At 46.0% G+C, this 22440-nt stretch overlaps 1 protein-coding gene across 1 annotated transcript; it reads left to right on the forward strand.

Moving 5' to 3' along the window:
- Positions 1-1142: 1142 nt before the first annotated feature.
- FAM83D (family with sequence similarity 83 member D) lies at positions 1143-22123 on the forward strand. Its single transcript, XM_084887998.1, has 4 exons — positions 1143-1659; positions 13900-14067; positions 18222-18346; positions 20669-22123. Exons 1-4 carry the CDS (start codon positions 1180-1182, stop codon positions 21639-21641), a joined length of 1746 nt encoding a protein of 581 aa, XP_084744124.1. The 5' UTR covers positions 1143-1179; the 3' UTR covers positions 21642-22123.
- Positions 22124-22440: the final 317 nt, after the last annotated feature.

Below are 22440 nucleotides of genomic sequence, written 5' to 3' on the forward strand. Positions count from 1 at the left end.
GGCAGGAAAACTGGAGACAGTGAATATGCCCAATGCTTTTGAGGTTTTAATGTTATCAAAATGAGCAGAGGAATGGGGAGGAAGAAATGTCGTAGGGTTGAGAAAGGGTTGTTTTAAGATGAAAAATATTTCAGCATGTTTGAATGCTGATAGGAATGAACCAGTAAAGAAAGGAATGGGATGATTCCAGAGAGAGGAGAGAACTGCTGAAGAGATATAGGTGAGTAGTTGAGGGGCTGGCAACTAGAACCCAAATGGAGGAGACTGCTGATCAATAGCAGCAGAAGGCCCAGTATGTAGGCAGAGACGAGGATATGATTAGAGCATGTGGAAGTTCTATTTTCCCAGCGAAATAGGAAGCAAACTTTAAGAGTAAGAGAGAGGAAAAGGTAAAATGAATGAAGGGAATGTAGGCTAGCAGGCACGGGAGATAATAAAATTTAAAGCACAATTAGTCAACCTGCACAACTAGGTGCAGGTGGAAAGTAGGTGGTGCGTGGGTTGGAGTTTTGCCAGGCAAACGCACAATGAAGTGAGAGGGGAGAAAGCTACCTAAGGGTGAATGCATGATTCAATGCAGGAGACATGGCTGGTGACGCCCAAGCTCTGAGAATCCAGAGCACCACTGTGGTCATTGTACCTGGGGAGCAGGCGCCTGCCTCTCCAAGTGCCTAGGTCTGATCGCCGGCAGGGGGCGCGCTAGGATGGCAGGGGCTGGGCTCTCCGGCTTCAGTTCGGGCTCGGCTGCCTGGTCCACCAACCCGGGCCACGAGGCCATCAGGGCTGCCCCTGCTTTAGCTGACAGTGAAGAGATCCGTGCTCCGCGGGGCCCGCGCAGGAGCGACTACCCTGGAGCAGGACATAGTCGCCCACATTAAGTTCCATGAAGCAGCCCCAGAACCAGAGCAGAGCTGGACATCTGCAAGGAGCGGAGACTTGGACGGGGCGGGGCGAGGCCGGGAGGGGCGGGGCCGGGCCGCGGGGCAGCCAATGAACGTCCAGGGGCGGGCCGTAGCGGCGTGCCCTGCGTCCGCACTCCGCCGTTAGGAGCAAACAGCCAATGGGCAGGCCGGGGCGGGGCGGCGCGGCCAATGGCGCGGGCCGGTTTGATTCAAAGGGGCTATAAAAGCGCCTGACCCGTGCTCCGTCTCCCGAGCGCCGCAGGGTCCGAGCGCCGCCATGGCTCTGCTGCCCGAGGGACTGGACGAGCTGCCCGCCGCCTGCCTGTCGCCGTGCGGGCCGGCCAACCTGGCCGAGCTGTACAGCGAGGCGCAGCGCCTGGCGCTGGAGGAGCTGGTGGCGGGCGGCCCCGACGCCTTCGCGGCCTTCCTGCGGCGGGAGCGCCTGGGCCGCTTCCTCAACCCCGACGAGGTGCGGGGCATCCTGCGCTCGGCCGAGCGGCCCCGCGAGGAGGGCGCGGCGGCGGCCGAGGCCGAGGACTCGTTCGGCTCGTCGCACGACTGCTCGTCCGGCACCTACTTCCCCGAGCAGTCGGACCTGGAGCCGCCGCCGCTGGAGCTCGGCTGGCCGGCCTTCTACCAGGGCGCCTACCGCGGCGCCACGCGCGTCGAGGCGCACTTCCAGCCCCGCGGCGCGGCCGCCGGCGGCCCCCACGGCTGCAAGGACGCGCTGCGCCAGCAGCTCCGCTCGGCGCGGGAGGTGAGTGGCCCGGCCGGCGCCCCCCGGGGCGGACCGGACACCCTCCTCAGGAACGGACCGCCGAGGCCTCCTGGGAGCGCACGGCCCCACCCCGAGGATCACCCCTCCAATTCCCGATCTCCAGGTCCCTCCTGATGGCTGGGGAGAGTGGCAGGAGTCCCGGTCGCCGAGAACCGAATTGTGCCCGAGTTCCAGCTCCTGCTCGCCACATCTCCTGGGAAAGGGGACCATGCATACCCCCATTTTCAAATCTTTAGTTAAACCAAACCAGATGGCCCCCTTTCCTGGCCGCCAGCCAGCACTAGATCCCGCTTGCTTCCGGGGCTGCTCAGGAGTTGCTTCACCAAGGGAGAAGTTCCCGAAGGATCGCCCCCAGGGACAGCCGCGGGCCAGTAGGAATCTGTTGTTGCCGGGCACCTCCACCTGTCTCACTGCAGACAGCACACACAGGGGCGGCGGCACATGCAGAGTGGGGGAAAGTTCTCCCTCTGGGAATGGGTGGGGCAGGGAGTTGCCTTTTCCCAGGCCGGATGAAGCCCCAGTTTGCAGTGGCTTCCGAAAATGCAGCCCCTGCACCAGGCCGACTCCACTCACGGCGGTTTTGGTGCGGTTGTCGGGCTCTTAGTGTGTGACATGGTGCGGGGTGCAGGGGGAGGGAGGTCTGCTCTCACCGGCCAGGATGGGACTGCGGCAGGTGCCTGGTACCCGGCAGTCAGGGAGGAAGAAGGCAGCACGCAAGGTGGATAGTCTCAGCCAGGAGCATGGCAGTAAAGCACGAGGCCTTAGTAAGACTAGCCCGGGGGTGGCAGAGTGTGAGTGAGTTACCATATCTGTGCATGGAGTCTAGTTGAGGTAGCCAACTCCAGGAGCAAGCCCCAAGTCTCCCGATGTTCCTGACACTGGCTGCTTTTTTTTTTTTTTTTTTTTGCCTGATAATGGGGTTGTGGTGGGTAGGAGATACAAGAGGCCTTTGGGGGAGTAGATGGGAAAGGGGACCATCCAGCGAGGCCAGTACCAGCTCTGTAGTGCTTCCGGTGGGCTGAGGGTCCTTCTGATGCTGCAGACACGGGGTTCAATGAGAGATTAAGAAGATCGAAAGAGGCTCCATGGTGGGGTTGGTGTGCATTCCCAAAGCTCACCTCCAGGATGAGAACCTGGGTGGGCACTTGGAACTTGAGAAAATGAACGAACAGGTCTCCATACAAGAGAGAGATTGCCCTGGCCCCGTGGTTGGCAAACCACATGCGGCTCTTTGGCCCCTTTGAGGGTGGCTCTTCCACAAAATACCACGGCCTGGGCGAGTCTATTTTGAAGGAGTGGCGTTAGAAGAAGTTTAAGTTTAAAAAATGTGGCTCTCCAAAGAAATTTCAATCGTTGTCCTGTTGATGTTTGGCTCTGTTGACTAATGAGTTTGCCGACCACTGCCCTAGCCTATTGCCCAGCTTTAATTGTTAGTGGTAGTGAGCGAATGCCCGAGGGAAAACTGTCTATAGACTCTCAGGCTGGCGCTCAGGCGCTGCTGTGCCCGGGGCATTCTGTAATGCTGCCATTCCTGGCGAGAACCTCCTGTTCCATGCTGTGCCCCAACCCAGCCACACACTAACATCTTTACGAGTCTGTATTTGGAACCTGGGTGATTTTTAACTGATAACTGGTACATTGCCTTTAAGTTTGGTAAGTATTTTCAGTGTCTCTCCCATGTGCCCAGTACTTGCTTTTTCAGTGTCTGCGGTATGTCAGACACTGTCAGGGGCTGGGGCCACAGGTGGAGGGCATGATCCTTGCCTGTGCTTGAGAATTGACAGTCTGCTGGTGGGAAGCAGTGAGGTGGCAGCAGGGAGTTGGGGAGGGGCTGAAGAAAGAAAGCCTCGCAGGAGTGTGGTGACCTTGGAGCTGCCTCCCAGAGGATGGGTGGTGGGGCTTGCCAGGCCAGAGGGCGGGGGCTGGCCCAGAAGTGTGAAAGGACCTGTCTGTTTGGGAGGCAGCCAAGTTCCTTACGGCTGGAGCAGAAAGTGTGTGAGGGTTAGTGGGAGGAGAGGAGGCTGGAGGGCCTGGGCCAGGCAGTCGGGCTTTGCACATTACTTGAAGGGGCATTGGAGCCCTTGAAGGTTTAGAGGGAGGAGAGCAGCATGATCAGTTTGGTGTTCCTGCAGTAGGTGGGTGCGTTAGAGACTGGTATCCAGGGTGGCTGTAAGGAGGGGACCAGAGGGATCTGTGTGTTAGAAGAAGGTGTGTGCTAATGAGGCAGGGCTGGGGCAGGGAGGTGAATTTTAGGTAGAATTGATAGGATTTGGTCATTAGATGGCCGGGAAGGATGGTGAGGGAGAGGGGCAGTAGAGTAGGCAAAAATAAGAAGGTATAGGAAGAGTTGAGGATAGAGATTTTTTTTTCTTTAGCTTGATGCTACCAAATTAGAATACAGGAGAATAAGGCTGGAGGTATGGATGGGGAGATGAGTTGGATTTGAGACTTGCTAAATGTGATGTCTCAGAAACCATCTCTTTTATTTAAACACACACACACACACACACACACACACACACACAGACACACCAATGTTTTCTTGTAAGGCACTGTTCCATGTAATCCCATTTTGCAGGTAATTACTGAGATTTCACAACTGGTGAAGGACAGAGCCAGGACTCAGACTAAGGCACAGCATCTGTTAACCATTGTCAGCCACCTCACTCTGCCTGTGCCATGTGGAGATAAGGGGCCATTTTTGTCCTCAGGTGGACAGAGGCTTATGAGGGAGACAGGGGGATCAAACCTGTAACCCAGGCATATGCCCAGAAGGGGAATTGAATTGTGACCTCCTGGTTCATAGGTCTGTGTTCAGCCACTGAGCCACACTGGCTGGGCTGCTTCGGACTTTTGGAAAGCAGAGATGTTTGCTTCCTAAGGAATTTTCAGGGTGATTTTGAACTATATAGAATTATCCCCTTACACTAAGGTGACGAGATCGTCCTGCTTTTGGTGGGACAGTCCTGATTTTCAACAATTTTTCCCGCGTCCCACGGCGTTTTAAAAAAGTCCCGATTTTTGGAAAGAATCTTTCCAATCTTTCCAAAAATTGGGACTTTTTTTTTTAAAACGCCGTGGGACGCGGGAAAAATTGTTGAAAATTGAGACTGTCCCGCCAAAAGCGGGAAGATCTGGTTACCTTACCTTATACACCTACTTCGAAATCTATTCCTGTACTAGTGTATTTTTAATCAGCTTAACAATAACCCACAACCTTACTAGGACCAACTGTACTAGTGTATTTTTTAAATGTTTGTTGGTTGGTTATTTATTTCAGAGGGAGAGGGACAGAGAGATATGAGAGAGAAACATCAATCGGTTGCCTCCCATATGCACCCCGACTGGGGATCAAACCCTCAGCCTGGGTATGTGCCTTGACCAGGAATAGAATTTGCTGACCTTTTGGTGCATGGGATGGCACTCAACCAATTGAGCCACACTGGCCAGTGCTATTGTATGTTTCAAAATATCTATTTTTACTGACTTTTGAGGAGGAGGAGGAGAGAGAAACGTTGATTGGCTGCCTCCAGGGGCATGCCCTCATTTGGCCACGTGCTTCTGCCCTGGCTGTGGGGCTGGACCTGCTTTCTGCATGGGCAAAGCCCACCTTCCCAGGAGTCTCCTCACTCCTCAGAGCCATCGTTCTTAACAGCTGCCTATTCCTTTTTTGCTTTTGCTTCAAAGAGGCACTTTGCTGTGACTACACCCTTGGGTATCCTTCTGATAACCTGAGCATTAGTAGGTGCTGTCATTGTGTTGACCAAGAGTCCTGCCAGGACAAGTGGCAGCTGAGGAATCTGTCAGAGGCCCCTGGTGTGCACGAGGTTGTATCTGAATTAAGGCTTTCCTGATGTTGCTCAACTCTCCTCCGAGTTACAATAGAACCAGTTTCTGTTCCAGATGCTCAGATCAACATAGGGCAGGCTTTTTCAACTTTGCCACTGTGGATATTTTGGGCCAGATAATTCTGCGTGCCAAGGGGCTGGCCTGTTCATGGTAGAGTGCTGAGCAGCATTTCTTCTTAATTGTGGTCAAATATACATCACAAATTTTAAAAAAATATATATTTTATTGATTTTGTACAGAGAGGAAGGGAGAGAGATAGAGAGTTAGAAACATCGATGAGAGAGTCATCGATCAGCTGCCTCTTGCACACCCCCTACTGGGGATATGCCTGCAACCAAGGTACATGCCCATGCCCGGGACCCTTCAGTCCCCAAGCTGACACTCTATCCATTGAGCCAAACCGGTCCCGGCCTACATCACAAATTTACCATTTGTTTGGTTTTTTTTAATGTTTATTTTCCACCCAGAGAGGAACATAGAGTGAGAGATAGAAACATCAGTGAGAGAGAATCATTGATCAGCTGCCTTCTGCACAACCCCTACTGGGAATTGAGCTGTAACTCTGGCATGTGCCCTGACCAGGAATCGAACAGAGATGTCCTGGTTCAGATGTTGATGCTCAACCATTGAGCCACACTGACCAGGCAAACATCTCTTTTTAAGTGTACATTCAATAAATTACATTGCTGTGCAACCATTACCACCACATATCTCCAGAACATTTTCTCCTTACGAAATGGAAACTCCATATCCTATTGAAGTCCCTATTCTGTCCTCCCAGCCCCTGGCAACCACTATTTTATTTTCCGCTTGCCATTTCATTTCTTTATTTTTATTTTTCTCTTTAAACCCATCAGAGAAGCTGTGGATTATTTTGTGGGTAAAGAATAAGTTATCTAAAGAAAAAGAAGTAGTGTTATAAAGATTGATTTAAAAAAAAAAAAAGAAGAAGTAGTGTGTATGTGTTGGCTTTCTAAAACTTCTGATGCAAATGATAGAACCTCTGCACTGGAATTTTGTGGCAAAAATATGATTAAATATATGCAGTAGGTTATTTGTTGTAGCATTAACAACAAATAACCTACTGCATATATTTAATCTAGGACAATGTGTATCATACCTACAGCCTTTTATCTACAGAAGGATATGAACACATTCACACATGTATAAACATCATACTCATACTTGCTTATATTAAGTATGTTTAAGCATGCATACACATACACATTTTTATTTTAAAAAGTGGAAGAATAAACTGAAAACTAATTATTAAAACTAATAAACTGAAATTATTATCTTAATGGGGAGGGAGGAAAGGAAAGGAAACAGGAGGGAAGGAGTAAGGATGTAATTCAGGGTTTCTGAATGTACCTTGTTTTGTAGATTGGATTTTGGAACCAAGCAAATGTTTTCTGTAATTATAAAATAATAACTCAGAATGATTGACCGACAAGCCCTTCCCTCTCCCTACAGCCCTTCCCTCTGCAAAAACAAAAACAAAAACACAAAAAACCATTTCTTGATGCTATTCCTTCCCTTTCTAAAAACCCAGCCCACCTGTATCCTTCAGGCTGGAACAGGACAGAGGAAATGCGGCTGTGTGTGTGGTCAGTCCCTCCACAGTGACAACCTGGCTCCCTCCCCCTACCTTCCTGGAGAGGCACTGTGCCCCTCTCTGCAGGTGGAGGCTCTCCAACACTCCAATCTGACACTTGAATTGTTAATTTTATAACTACAGCCTATGAAATCTAGAGAGAAAATACACACAGGCAAAATTAGGTTTTGCTATGGAAATTTGTTTTCTTTTTATTAAACCCTGGAGATGATATCATGATAGTTTAAAAGAAATTTCAAGGAGAGAATTTCTGTTGTATTAAAAGCTGTAAGAAATTGAGGGAAAATATGTCTTTTGTGTATGTGTGTGTATATATGTGTATACATACATATATATATATATATATATATATATATATATATATATATATATATATAGTTAATCCTCGCCCGAGGACATTTTTACATTGATCTTTTTAGAGAGAGTGGAAGAGAGATGGAAAGACAAACATTGATGTGAGAGAAACACATCTATTGATTGCTCTCATGCAGGCACCCTGATCAGGGTAAAAGGCCTGGGAGAAGCCTGCAACCTAGGTACATGCCCTTGTTAGGAATCAGACCCTGGATCCTTTGGTCTGCAGGCCAACGCTGTATCTACTGAGCCAAACCGGCTAAGACTATCTTTTGTTTTTTTAGCAAGAGTATTTTCAGAAGATGTGGCTGGTGTCCTAGGCTAGGGAGTTGAAGGAAATTGACTTTGGGTGTCATGTGGTCAGGATGAGGAACTCATCGGCCAGGCTATGTTGACCACTGGATAGGTTGACGCATCTTTGTGCGCAGAATTTTGGTAGGATTCCAAGCATGTTGCACACGTGTCCTTGCTTTATGACTATGGGTGGGAAGGGAGGGAAACTGAGATGCAGTAGGAAGGGGTGATTGACACAAACATCCTGCTTCACGCAGAGGAAGAACTGGAATGAGAACTGGAATGACTGAGTGGCCCCTTGAGGCTGCTCGTGTGCTGGGTCAGTTCCCAGCCCAACCCATCGAGGGCGTATGAATCAGACTTTAGAGCTGGAAGGGGACGTGTTTGAGGAGGCAGCTCGCGTGTAATGACTTGGCCAGAAATAGTGGCAGAATTGGGACTAACTATTAGCTGCCATAGGAGGGCTTTCTTTATGCCAGTAACTGTCAAATGTTGACATGAATTCTCATTGACTGAACCCTCAAACACTATAACATATAGGCAGTATTATTTGCACCTTCAGTAACTTGCTAGAGGGTACATAGTACTTGAAAGTGGAAGATCCAGGATCCATGTCCAGGTCTAAATCTATAGCCTGTTCACATAATATCTTTGTTTCTCAAGACATCCTGATTTAGTCCATTTGGAATTAGCAGTAGCACCTTCAGAGAAAAGGTGCCCACTGTCTAGGGCAGTGGTTGGCAAACTCATTAGTCCACAGAGCCAAATATTAACAGTACAACGATTGAAATTTCTTTTGAGAGCCAAATTTTTTAAACTTAAACTTCTTCTAATGCCTTCTTCAAAATAGACTTGCCCAGGCCATCGTATTTTGTGGAAGAGCCACACTCAAGGGGCCAAAGAGCCGCATGTGGGAATTTCCAAGTTTCCTTAGTATTTGCTCTGATTTATTGCATGTTATTTGTAATCATCCTCTGTGGTGGGCTTGATTTCAGGTATTTTACTGATCCTTTCAGGATTTAGCCTGGGCTCTCAGTCATTTGCAGACTGAACATTACTAGACTTGTTTGGAGTAATCTTTAATTTAACACTTTACCACATAGCTCTGGAGTTACACAGACCTGAGCTGAAATTCAAGCTCCTGCATTTGCTTAAGTGTGTCACTTTGAACAAGTTACATAACTTCTCCAAGCTTTATTTTTCTCATTTGTAAATTGGGGATAACAATTAATGGAGTTTTGAAATACCTAGATATCTCTTTAGAGCTTTTGTGCAAGAAGACATGTAGAAAAGATTCCAGTTCTATGTGGAAAGTAGCATAAACAGGTTTTGTGCCCTTCCTAAAGACCAAGAATACCTGAGACTGTTACTCTAACTGCAAGGACCACCAAGTCCCTTGGTATAAATCAGCAAGGGATAGTTGATAGGGTGGAGTAAGGCTTGGGGCTTTGTCACTTGTGATGATGATGTGGGATTGACAGGTGTAGCTGCTCCAGATGTGGCTGACCAAGTGTAGAACAGCAGTATGGGGTACCAGGCATGACTAATTTGCACTGAGTTTCAGATGGGTGTTGACACTGGAATAGACTCTCAAAAGTCACCAGTTAACAGTTTCTAGTCCTAAGAAAGTGGGCAGGCTCTATGAAGCAGAGGCTGGGACAGGGCAGGGTCCACAGTGACCACACAGGCACTTGATGGCCGTGGGACACCCGCCTTCCTGATGTCTCTCCTTTGTCCATCCCCGATTCATTCCTTGGGGAGGGAGCCGTGACTGGCTCTATGCCTCTGTCAAGTCCAGATGTACTTCTGGGGCCCTGCAGCATGAACACCAGCACCTAGGAGAAGTGTCCGGCCTTGGAAAGCTGGCACTAGGCTGGCTCGTGAATGAGTCCAGGTCATTGATTTGCTCACTGAAGAGACTGTTCGCTCAGAGATTTGAGAAGACCCAGGTCTAGTTCTACTCTGCAGAGCTTGGTTGCATGGAGACTGGTGGGGCTGAGGAGGGATTGCCTACTGATTGCTTAAATGTAGCAGGCTGTTCCTTCTACAGAAGTCTTGAATCCTGCTCTAGCCCAGCTGGCATGGCTCAGTGGATTGAGCGTTGTCCCATGCACCATAGAGGTCTCTGGTTCGATTCTCTGTCAGGGCATATGCCCAGGTTGTGGGCTTGATCCACAGTAGAGCATGTGCAGGAGGCAGCTGATCTATGTTTCTATCTTTTCTCCCTCTTTCTATAAAAAATCAATTAAAACATACTTTAAAAAAGAGTTCTGGTATAGTAAGGGTACAGGGGAGCCAGGAAGAAATGCCTCTATCTATCCTCTAAATACCCTGTGGGTGCTGGGGACCAACATTCAAACCAGCTATTTTCAGTACACACAGGAAGGGTTGAGGCTTTAAAAGCAAACGGTGAAACATAACAAAGCTGTCGTTTGTACAATTGTTTTATGGAGTTGTGAATCTACGTTCTGTTTGGCAGGTGATTTATGCTAATGGCTGGCCCTGCTCCTGAGTCCCCGCCTCCAGCAGTTCTCATGGCCAGTGGGGCTGGCTTCCTTGGTGCCTGTGCATTGGCCCCATCACACTGTCTTCTCCCTGGCCCATCTCCTGTGCCCCTCAGTAGTAGGGTTTCTTGAGGACATTGATTGACCCTAGGTCCTCAAAGCCCAGCGCCATGCCAGGCTGATGGCCAGCTCACTGGATGTTTGAAGGAATAGTGGGATATAAGAGAAGCAAGCAGGATCTGTGTTCCTCTAGCTTTCTCTTGTGAACTTTACTCTCATTCTTACACCTGTATAGAATCCCCCCCACCCCCCATGAAGGTTTTACTGCTAGTTTTGAAGCTTCTCTCTCTAGCTTCTATCTTTTTCTGTTTGCTATTTATGTAAACCTGAATCTTCCTCTGCCTCTTCCTACCCTTCCCTCCCTCTTTTTTCCTCCTCCAGTCCATGCAGTCCATTGCTTGGCTCTCCCATGGCCCCTTTCCTCTTTAATCCTCATGGCTTCCATCATCGAAACCTCTGTCACATTTAAAAAATAAAGTGTTTCTAAATGCTTGCCGAACCTAAAAGTATCTGAGTGCCTGCTGTGTTTTGGGCACTTGGGTACATGGACCTGTGTTGGAGGAGGTGGGGCAGATCTCCAGCCTACCCCTTCCTTTCTTCCGGCATCAGCTTCTTCAGTCTGTTGTGGTCTTCACTTTAGACTCATTACTCTTCTTAAACCCTTTCGCTCCATTGCCTGTGTAATACTGATTGCTTGGTTGGCGTTCAAGGCCTTCTGTGATCTTGCTCTTAGATCTATCTCTCAGTCATGTCCTGTTGCTCCCTTTTGTGCATACTCCACGTGCCAGCCAAACGTACATACCCCAATATTTCCTACTTCTTCCTCTGTCATCACGTGGCTTCCTGCCAGAGTGTCCTCCCCTTCGTTTTTCCCCTGTTCAAACCTTGTCCTTGTTTGTGATTCAGCTCAGATGCCCTCTCCTCCAGAAATCTCTGCTCTTACTTGGTTAACAGTGAGTGCTGTGGTGTGTCCTCCACTGCAGGGCAGATGCTCTCCTGTCCCTGCTCTCCATAGTGTCCCCTACTCCATTGCCTCTAACAGTACCTATCGTTTCTCTTCCCCGCGTCCCATGTCCTCTCTTGGCACATAAGTGTGTCTAGGTCAAATTCTTTACAGCCGCCTTTCTGCCTAGCACAAAGATTCTGCTCGCAGTAGACTCTGAAGGGGTGCTGGCTGCAAAATTGAACACCAGTTTCAAGCCTGAGCCCTTTCATTTAATCCTCACAACAGCCCTTTGACGTAGATGCTGATATTATCCACATCTTCCAGAGGAGGAAAACGAGGCTCAGAGACATGGGGCAGTTTGCCCAGGATCACACCGAGTGGGCATTTGTGTGCCCAGGCTTTTTCTGCCTTTTAACTATTGCTATGTGTCCTCAATGCATGGGGTGGATACAACTCCAGTTAGGACGAATAGAAACCCATCAGAGGATATAGACTTCTGAAGATGCCACCAATTCAGAGAGAACTCTTTATTTTGTAAATTACTGTGCCCAGTGAGTTTCCCTGTACCCTTTACCAAGAATAGCTTACAGCCGGGGTTTCAGCCAGATCAGGGGAGATTCGGGGGCTGCATGAAGATGCACAAAGGGTGGGAAACAGGTACATCTGTAATAGTGTCAGCAATAAAAATAAAGTTAAAAACAAAAAATGGGGAGGGGAGGAAAGGGGAGAAACAGCCAGAGAGATAAATTGATCTTTCCAGATTTTCTCATTTCAAGGTCCCTCCTCCTGTAGATGAGACTTGGGTGTCAGAGAAAGACAGCATAATTGTCTTTCTGTCTCTGCACTTCTTTAACCTCTTCCCCTATCCCCCAGATACTTAAGGGGTAAATACTGTTAGGTACTATCCTGAGTCCTCTCAGGCCAGACATTGAATCAGCCCCGTTCAAATGCCTCTGCTCCCATAGACATAAGACCTGTAAATACTTTAACGTTCAAAACAAACAGTTAACGTGATTATACAATAAAAGATATTTTTACTGCTGAGGTTGGGAAGAGAGAGAGGCCTCACAGCCGCAGACTGTAAAAGGCTCCAAGCCTTGGCTTCGGGGAACAGTTTTGTCAGCTTACACCCCCACTTATGACTCCATTTGCAGGGACTTGTTTCTAAGCCTGGATGTTTTACACCCCCAGGGCCCTGCCAGGAGTGAGCTGAGGGCCATGGTTTAAACCTGCAAAGGGTGTGATTAGAGGCTTTGTGTCTGGAGCAGTCCCTCTTTAGCAAGGAAAGCTGGGAGCTGGCGGGTGCCTCCCTGTGTTGAACTGTCTGGACAGCTCAAACTCTGGACTGGGAAAGTGATTCAATGAGCAGATATTTAAGAGATCTTTTATGCCTTGCATTTCATGTAACATAATAATTTAGTTCTCACTAACAAACATTTTGCAGCTAAGGATCCAGACATTGGAAACAGCTGTAATTTCCCCAAAGATACCTGACTGAGGCATCTCTTAACTGTAGTCTAATGGAGAGAAAAAAGGACTGGTCAAGCTTCAGGACAGAATCCTTAGGATATATTTCCACATTCCTGTTCTTGTGCCTTATACTGTGGGCAGATATAATCAAGAACTAGAGACCACTTTTTATAGAGGGGAGACTGGTGCTGTGGGAGCCATTTGGTTGGATCCTGACTAGTGGAGGGAGTAGAACCTTAGGAATATTTGTATCAGTGTTAGAGGCACACGTGGAAGGATCTGCTTGCCTGGCATGGTCATTTCCAAGCTCTGAGTTAGTGGTGGACGCGGTGAATCTGTCTAACAAAAACTCAGAGCTTATGATCCAAAATCAGACAGTACTCAAAACCACAGACTTAGAGAATGCTCCACCCAGAGGGGCCTCAGAGAATCTAAGGTTTTGTTTACTTTTACAGTCAGGAAACTGAAGCCAGTGTGGAAGCAACAGGCCTAAGAGAATGGTGTGTTAGCCACAGACCGCTTGCTGGTCTGAGCTGAGCCTGTAGGACGGGAAGGGGGTTTAGTAAAAGAAGAGAAGTTGAATGGAACAGGATCATAGGAGGGCAGGGCAGTGGATTAATGTATGTTTCTGAGAAATTAGCCAGTGTGGAGGGGAGTGGCTGGGAGGCAGTTGGGAGGGTTAGCTAGGCCAGTGGTCAGCAAACTCATTAGTCAACAGAGCCAAATATCAACAGTACAACGATTGAAATTTCTTTTGAGAGCCGAAAACCAACTTCTGCACATGGGCCATGAAGTTTCAGTCGCACGGTACGTGTTCGCCTGCACGTGGTGTTTTGTGGAAGAGCTTCACTCAAGGGCCAAAAAGCCACATTTGGTGTGGCTCACGAGCCATGGTTTGTTGACCACTGAGCTAGGCCAACTCCAGTAGGATACAGTGACCACAGTGTCTTTGGAGGTGGAAGGGAGTCCACAGTGAGGGGAAAGGCAATAGTGCAGGAGGAGAAGGAAGGATATCATAGGATGGGGATCCTTTCCCAGCTATGAGAGAGGGTCCAGAGTCCGGACAAGGGGCTGCAGATGGTGGTGGTACGAGCTGACAGCTTGCCCTTCTCACCCTGACCCTGCAGGTGATTGCCGTGGTGATGGATGTATTCACAGACATCGACATCTTCAGAGACCTGCAGGAAATATGTCGGAAACGGGGAGTTGCTGTGTACATCCTTCTGGACCAGGCTCTGCTCTCTCAGTTTTTGGATATGTGTGTGGATCTGAAAGTTCATCCCGAACAAGAAAAGGTTTGTGGTACACTGTGACTGATTTCACCAAATAAAAAATAGGACCTATCTACATAGCATAGGTGGTATCCCCATTATAAGAGAGGAAACTGAGGCCATGAGCGAGGTGATTTATTTGTCTGAAGTCTCACAGAAAAAGAAACGGCAGTCAGGATTCAAATCTTGGTCCCTCCCTCACATCATGCTGCTTCCTAACTAGGAGCCTGACCACGTCGAGAGGCTGCTGCTTTTGACCGTAGTGCTGGTAGGTTCTCACTTAATCATAATGACCACCATTTATGGTGTCCTTCGCGCTGGCCTAGGCTCTTGACAAATATTATTCAATTTAATCCCCACAGAAGCCTTATCGAGTAAGTGGCAGGAAGGGGTGACACAGAGAACCCAGTGTCTACAACAGGAAAGTTAGTGGGACTGGAGTCTGATTCCCCATCTGCCATCACTGTTCCATGATGTCTCTCATGTCTCTATAAAATTAGGCTTTTCATGTCCTTTGCTCTGAGTGTGACTGTATGTAAATCTAAGGTTAGTCCTGGCTGGTTTGGATCAGTGGATAGAGCGTCGGCCTGCAGACTAAAGGGTCCCATATTCAACTCCTGTCAAGAGCACATACCCGGGTTGTGGGCTCGATCCCCAGTAAGGGGCCTGTAGGATGCAGCCCATCCATGATTCTCTCTCATCATTGATATTTCTCTCTCTCTCCTTCTCCATTCCATTATGAAATAAAAAAAAAATATTTTTTAAAAATTTAAGGTTGTACAACTTAACTAGCTTGCTCTCTTTAGTGGAAAGAGGCAAGAAAAATAGTCATACTTATTACACCATTCTTTTTTTTTAATCAACCTGTGAGCTTCAGAATTTAATCAACTTAGTTCATCGCCTATTAGCACCTACTCTGAGCTATTCTAGGTACTGGAAATAAGACAGTCAGCAAAATGAACAAGAAATATGAGTTACTGCATATGGAACATACAGTTACTGCCTTGTTATTATCAAGCAATTTTGGGTTTGCAAAATTTTAGCTATTTAACTTCTCCCACAGAGTTCTTGTTGGTTGTTTTCCCTAATGATGAAACTAAGGATTGAGTTTAATTAGGTAATTTTCAACTTGTTGCTAATGCTACAAAGCAAATCGTGGTGGAGGTAGGATTGTAGTATGGAGACCCAAAGAAATGAACCAGCCATGTGACCCAAAAATCAAATAAAAGATGAGATCAGGTCAACCCAAGGAATACGCAAATCAGGCATGGAAAAGTACATTGTCCTGTAGCCAAATGTTGACCTATGATGCTCACAGAGAGCCAGGTGAGGAAATTGAAGGCATCAGTGTTGAATTTCAAGGCACTCATTCTGTAATTAAGGTGGTATGTTATCAGCAGGAAAATCACAGATCACTTCTAGCCACCACTTTGGTCAAGTGATTGTCTGTGATTCATCTACTTGGCAGAAATCTAGGAGTACCGTCTGCCTACTCAGTTGCCCAGTGCTGGTTGGTGTCTTTATGGTTGTCTTTTATGTCTGCAGGAGGAGTTGAAGGGAGGTCTGTACCTCTGGCCTCACCAATTTTCCTCATGTCTTAACTCCTTCGTAGGGAAGCACCATCTTTGCTGGCTGCTTCTCACACCCGGTGTCTATGCTGGTGAACATGCGCCTCACCGAGCCGGGGCTGACTCCCTCCCCCAGCCCTGGCTCTGCAACTGGTTCAGATACTGGGCGCCCTGTCTGTAGGAACTTGGTCACACATTTGTGTATAGGCCTCAAGAGTGCTTTGGCCACAATCACAGAGGCCTTTGACATATTCTGATATAAGGGCCAGAGAGAAAGAAGCAAAAATCAGGCCTAACTCTGCCCATAGTGGTATTTTTTATGCTTTTTATTATATGTTGATCCTTTGAAGCTCTGCTTAGGAATGATTACCTTCTCCAGGAAGCCCTCCCCTGCCAGCTCCATATGTACCTCTGTGGAAGTTATTAACTTTTAAAAAAAATTTCTATTTTAAAATACTTTATGATTTACAAAGGAGTTACAAAAACAATATAAGAAATTCATGAATATTTTTTGCCCAAGTTCTCAGTTAACATCTTACAAATCTCAGGACAAATTTGAAAATCAAGAAATAAACTTGACATAATATTATTATTATCTGAGCTAAAGACCTCATAAATTTCACTAATCATTCCATGGAAGACCTTTTTGTTGTCCAGGATTCAATCCAGGACCGTAGCTGGTAGATAGCTGTTATGTCTCCTTTGCTTCCTCTCATCCTGAACTGTTCCTCCTTTGTCTTTTAGGGTCTTGACACTTTTGAAGAACACTAGCCAGTTTTCTGTAGAATTTAGGTTTCTGATGCTTTCTCGTGATTAAATTCAGATCATGCGTTTTGGCAAGAATACCATTGAAGTGATGTTATGCGTTGCCATAGTTTTCTTTGGTTTGCCTTTTGTTTTTACTTTTGAAGTGATAGATTCATAGGAATTGCAGATAATACAGCTGTTTTCATGGATCCTTCACCCAGTTTCCCTCAATGATTATGTTCTGTGCCATTTTGTCACATGTACATATGAGTAACAACCACCACCATCAAGATACAGAGCTATTCTGTGCCATTGAGATCTCCCTCATGCTGCACCTTTATAGTCACACCTACTCCACTCTCGACCCTCCTCCTACCATCTTTAACCCTGGAAATCACTAACTTGTTCCCCATCTCTATAATTTTGTCATTTAGGGAATGTTACATAAACGGAACCATATAATATCTGACCTTTTGATATTGGCTTTTTTCCCTCAGCATAAAGCCCTTGAGATCCATCCAAATTGTTGTGTGTTTGTTCCTTTTAATTGCTGAGTAGTATCATGTTATGGTTGTTTAACTGTTCATCCATTGAAAAACAGAACAATTTCCAGTTTTTTATTGTTATGAATGGATACTATGAATACTTGCGTACAGGTTTTTTTTGTGTAGACATAGATTTTCACTTCTTTAGATGATTTAATCTTGCTATAGTTTTTTTGTGTTTTTATTTTATTTTATATTTTATTGATTTTTTACAGAGAGGAAGAGAGAGGGATAGAGAGTTAGAAACATCGATGAGAGAGAATTATCCATTAGCTGCCTCTTGCACACCCCCTACTGGGGATGTGTCCGCAACCAAGGTACATGCCCTTCACCGGAATTGAACTTGGGACCTTTCAGTCCGCAGGCGGACGCTCTATCCATTGAACCAAACCGGTTTCGGCTTGCTATAGTTTTTAATCATTCACTACTTTTCTCTCTCCTGTCCAGTCCTTGCAGGTCAGGAGCATGCCTTTTCCTTATCACAAGAAACATGCCTTATATCTCTATAATTTCAAGGGCCAGCACATAGGGGCTTTCTTTGTTTGTAGAATGAATGAGAGAGTCAAACAAAAACCTTAAACATTTAATTTGAATGTGTAAGATTTCTAAAAATATTTAGCTACCCATCTGCCCCAAAGATGCAGATTGTCTTAGTATTTTGCATACCATTGTATATGCATTTATGCGTGTCATTTTACAAAGATAATTATGCATGTACATGCAGTATATAACCCCAGTATGATTCCATTGTACTTTTCTGGTTAATACATATTGTAGAAAATATGACATTGCTAATTAAGCCACATGTGATATGAATGTTTGCTGCCTCAAGTCCTGTATTAGAAAAGGCTCATTGTATGTTCTCTAAACCCATTGCTGTGTGGGGGTGAGGATGGTCTGTTATTACTGGTGAGTCTATTAGACAAAGAAGTAGGAGAAATATCAACTTAGCTTCTTTAAACCTTTGTTAAGATGATACCTATTACTAGTATGTTTTTTGTGATAATTTAATCCCCCATGTTTTATTTAAAAAATTATTTCTTAGATTCTATTTTTAGTATCATAAAAAAGTGAGTCTTCTTTTAGAGTACATGTACACAGGAACTAAGGATCTCAAAAATAAATACAAGATATGGGCATATGAGAAGCTGGACTAAATGTGAAGCAACATTACTTGAGCTCCTGAATGATGCTGTGAACTATTCATTGGCCAATAAATTTGTCTGTTTGGGAATTCTAAACTAAGCCCTCATGTCTTGTCTTAATCATTTGTTCATTAGATTGTTCATTTCTTTTTTCCACACTCTCCTGCCAACAGCTGATGACAGTTCGGACTATTACAGGAAATATCTACTATGCAAGGTCAGGAACTAAAATTGTTGGGAAGGTTCATGAAAAGTTCACATTGATTGATGGCATTCGAGTGGCTACAGGCTCCTACAGGTAAGTTTCTCCCCTGTCCATGCTTATTAATCTAAATCTTTTAGGAGAAGCATGCTATGTAAAGGCAAAAGCTTCCCACCCTCCCACCCCCTAAAGCCAGGCTTTATGGCCAGGCATTCTGAGATGTGTGCATCTGTGTGTGAGTAGGTTAATCATTGCTTCCTCCTACAGAAGGTAGTTGAGGTTGGGGTCATCTCCCCTATACCCTGTGGTCCACAGAACTGAAGTGCAGAGGTCGAAATTTGTCTGGAGACTCCATGGTGAGCAAGTCCTTGATTCAAGCTGCAGCTAGGCCCACAGTGGATGAATTAGGAATAACAGTGACAGGACCAGTCTTAAGTCTGGTTCCTGGGTACTTTGAACGCCTTGTCCCTGCTCACTTGGTGGTAAGGGCAGTCTCAGCCATGGGCATCAGAGTAGAGGGCAGAGCTGAAGCTGTCAGCGTACACGTAACTCTTGCACCTTGCTTCAAGCCTTGTAATCTAGTGCTTTAGAAAGTACTGATCCATCTTCTGACTCCACCTTTGAAGTCTCACGTTGGCAACGGCATCTTAAGGGAGAATGCAGAGAAGTTGAATAGAGGGTGGAGGTAATGAGTGGTTAACACTAATCTCCAGAAGTTGAGACATGCCATTTTTTCTCCTGCGGCTTCGATGTTTGGCCAGCTCTGCATTTGATCGTCTGATGTGGTGGGGTGCATGAGGTGTGTCTGTAGAGTTTAAAAATGAAAAACTCATTTTTAAAGAAACACACATTCCTGAGTGATAATTATGTGTCAGCCCTGGGTAAAGGTGGGCATGGAAAGATTTGTGGACGATGCAGACAGTGAGATGAAGAAAGCCTTGATGTTTTCTTCTCAAACAGTACCTTCAATGCTGGGGGAAAATTCACACTTTTCTTTGAAACTTCCTTTCATAAGAAATTTTATTTTATTTATTTTTTAATATATTTTATTGATTTTTACAGAGAGGAAGGGAGAGGGAGAGAGAGTTAGAAACATCAATGAGAAACATTGATCAGCTGCTTCCTGCATACCTCCTACTGGAAATGTGCCCACAACCAAGGTACATGCCCTTGACCAGAATCGAACCTGGGACCCTTTAGTCCGCAGGCGGATGCTCTATTCACTGAGCCAAACCGGTTAGGGCCATAAGAAATTTTAAATAACTGGAGAAATCTAGATTTTTCACCTTAAGTAGGATTCATCTGTATTAGCCAAACTTAGCTTAACTGGCTTTGGCTATTCTAAAATATAAAAACCACCCTCTACAAATGCAGTATACTACCATTGAGGATGAAGATGATGAAAGCTTTCATTTGTTGTGGACATTTTTATAATCCTGATATTAGACAGGTGTCTTATTTATGTGATCCCATTGAGGGTTTTCAAAAGACTCTTCTCTCTCAGCATGGTGATTGCAAGTGCAGAAAGCTAACTCAAACTATGCAGATGGAGTTTTTTTGACTCTTGTGACTTAGAAGTGTCGAAAGGTTTTCAGCTCTTCTTGACCTAGAGGCCATCCATTTATCTGAACACTGTCTTCTGGTTCTGCTTTTCTCCAGTTGGTCTTTATTCTCAGTCAGTTCTCCATTTGAAGGCATAGATCCAGGCTTCATAGCTTGTGGCCTTTCATAGTTGTCTCCCAAAGAGAGACTTTATTTCTCTCAGCACTGCTTTAATCCTTGAAAAATTACTTGGCCTGAAGTGGGACACATGCCCACCTTGGGTACCTCCCCGTATCCAAGGGGATAGGATAGTCTGGCCATCTTGGTAATATGCTCTTGTAATTGGAGAGGTGCATAAATGAAGACCTCCTTAGCTAGGGTGGGCATGGGTTCTGTCACCAGCGGAAGGAGGAGGGATGCTGGACAGTCAGAGGCACTTGGCCTACTCAGCTCTGAATGTGCTTCCAGCAGCAGCGTCACGGTTAGAATAACGGCGGGGCACTGGTCGTACTGAAGAACTGGGCCTGGGCTGGGGTCCCCCACAATTTCCTGCTATGAACCCACTAGCTGTTTCCTCACTTTGAAAATGGCACTGGCCAAATATTTTCGAAATCCTTTCTAGTTTTTAAAAACTAAGGCTGAAGATGTGTAGGTTTTTGTGTGTTAGTTAAACAGTTGGTCTTTTAACTTTTATGTTAACCTATATATGTCATATGCCTATGTTAAGGCTGAATTTACACTATATGATAGGTATCCTGTCATCATAGTTATGAATCGTATGTAGTAGGAGATCTGGGCTTTATTACTCAGATTGACATAAGAAAAGACTAAAAGTTGCTTATTCTTACCAGCATCTGTTTGTTTTTAATCCTCAAGCTTTACATGGACAGATGGCAAATTAAATAGCAGTAATTTGGTCATTCTGTCCGGCCAAGTGGTTGAACACTTTGATCTGGAGTTCCGAATCCTGTATGCGCAATCGAAGCCCATCAGCTCCAAGCTCCTGTCCAGCTTCCAGAGCAACGGCAAATTTGACCATCTGGCTGACCGGAAACCACTGCCTAAGGAGCTCACGTTGGGCAATCTGCTGCGGCAGCGGCTGGCCAGGCTCTCAAGCACCCCCAAGAAGGCCGAGCTGTTGTGTGGGGCACCCACCAAGGACAGGGCAGAGGCCAGGCGCCACGACTCTGAGTCTTCCACCATCAGCGAGGAAGACTACCTGAACAGCCACAAGGAAGAACCAGAAGGTGGGAAGGTGGCTGATGCCGCCACTCAGACAGAGCCAGGAGAGGAGATGCCGGGGGTGAGCGTGAGTGACTCGGGAACACAAACCAGCACCGCCATAACCAGTGCCGGGACCCAAACCGCAGTTGCCACCAGGGCAGCGAGCTCCCAAACCATGGTTCGGTTCATGTCGGCCACCACCCAGACTGATGTGGACGAGAATGCTGTCTTTTCTCAGGGAGCCCAGTCTAAGGAAGGGTCGCCTGTATCAAAGATGTCTGTCTCGAGGTCTTCCAGTTTGAATTCGTACTCCTCGCTGTCTTCCCAAGGCTCTGTGGCAAGCTCCATCGGCTCCCAGACTTCCATCAGAACCACTGAACTCGTCCTTCCTGGACATTCCCAGTTCTGGGGCGCCCCCCACTTTGACTCTTTTAGAAACTTGAATAAAGAGCGGCAGTTTCACTGTTCTGCCGTCAGGTCCCGGCTCCACCACATGCTGGCCATGTTGTCAGGGAGAACGGTTCTTACTGAGAACTATATTGGCTTTAATCCTGGCAATTTTACCAGAGCACCAGTTAATTTACTGGCTGTTCGAGATATTACAGTCTATCCCTCCTTTCAGTGACTGCTCGGTGTTCAGAGCCCCCTGGGTTCCTCCAGGCTTGCAATGGACATCCTCAGAGCATCCTGCTCTGCAGATGTCTCCTGTCCCTAGTAGTTTTCCTTTGGCCTGACTTTCAGTCACCCTGACTTTCTTTGAATTCTATAAAGTGCACACTGTTTTACATGCTTTAATTTTGTTTTTGTCATATATAAACTATTGGTTTTATTATTTAAACACTATGGGTACGAAAAAACAAATAAACACTATGGGTATGGTTTCTTTGCACATTTTTAACATTGATATCTTTTAAAGAGGTAAATTCTGGTAAGAGATAAAATATGTTTTGCATTTTCCTGTATTTGTGTGTTCTGTTTTAGAGCTTTGAATCACTAGTTTTTATGGTCAAAATCCTGTGTAGAATAAATGGTTTCTTAAATTGTCTCTTCTTTAGGATATCTGTGTTCTTAGTATTAACTAAATATAAACAACTTTTATTTGCTGATTGCTTGAGTACTTTTTTTTTTCTTTCAGGCATTTTTTTCTTTAACTCTGGGAGTATGTCACAAGTAATGCACCTACTAGCTATTTTTTTGTGGAGGAAAAGTACATGATCCAAATTGTGAAGGAAAATATTCACTTAAAAGTTAGAAGACATAAAAAAGCAAGCATCAGGGTCACCCCTTCCTTAGCATTATGAATATTGATGTTACTCTCCCTATACTTTGAATGAGGACACTTGTCAGAAATCGCAGGTCTTTTTATGTCACTCTAGCTGTCTCTTTTCAAAGAAAAAGCTTGAGGTATTTAGACAGTGACCTTG

This window comes from Pipistrellus hanaki (genome assembly GCF_964339955.1).
Source record: "Pipistrellus hanaki genome assembly, chromosome: 6".
NCBI classification, from domain to species: Eukaryota; Metazoa; Chordata; class Mammalia; order Chiroptera; family Vespertilionidae; genus Pipistrellus; species Pipistrellus hanaki.

Coding starts and splice junctions, on each gene's coding strand:
- FAM83D (XM_084887998.1), top strand. CDS start 1,180: ATGGCTCTGCTGCCCGAGGGACTGGACGAGCTGCCCGCCGCCTGCCTG. Junction 14,068..18,221: donor TTCATCCCGAACAAGAAAAG/GTTTGTGGTACA, acceptor TCCTGCCAACAG/CTGATGACAGTTCGGACTAT. Junction 18,347..20,668: donor GTGGCTACAGGCTCCTACAG/GTAAGTTTCTCC, acceptor TTAATCCTCAAG/CTTTACATGGACAGATGGCA.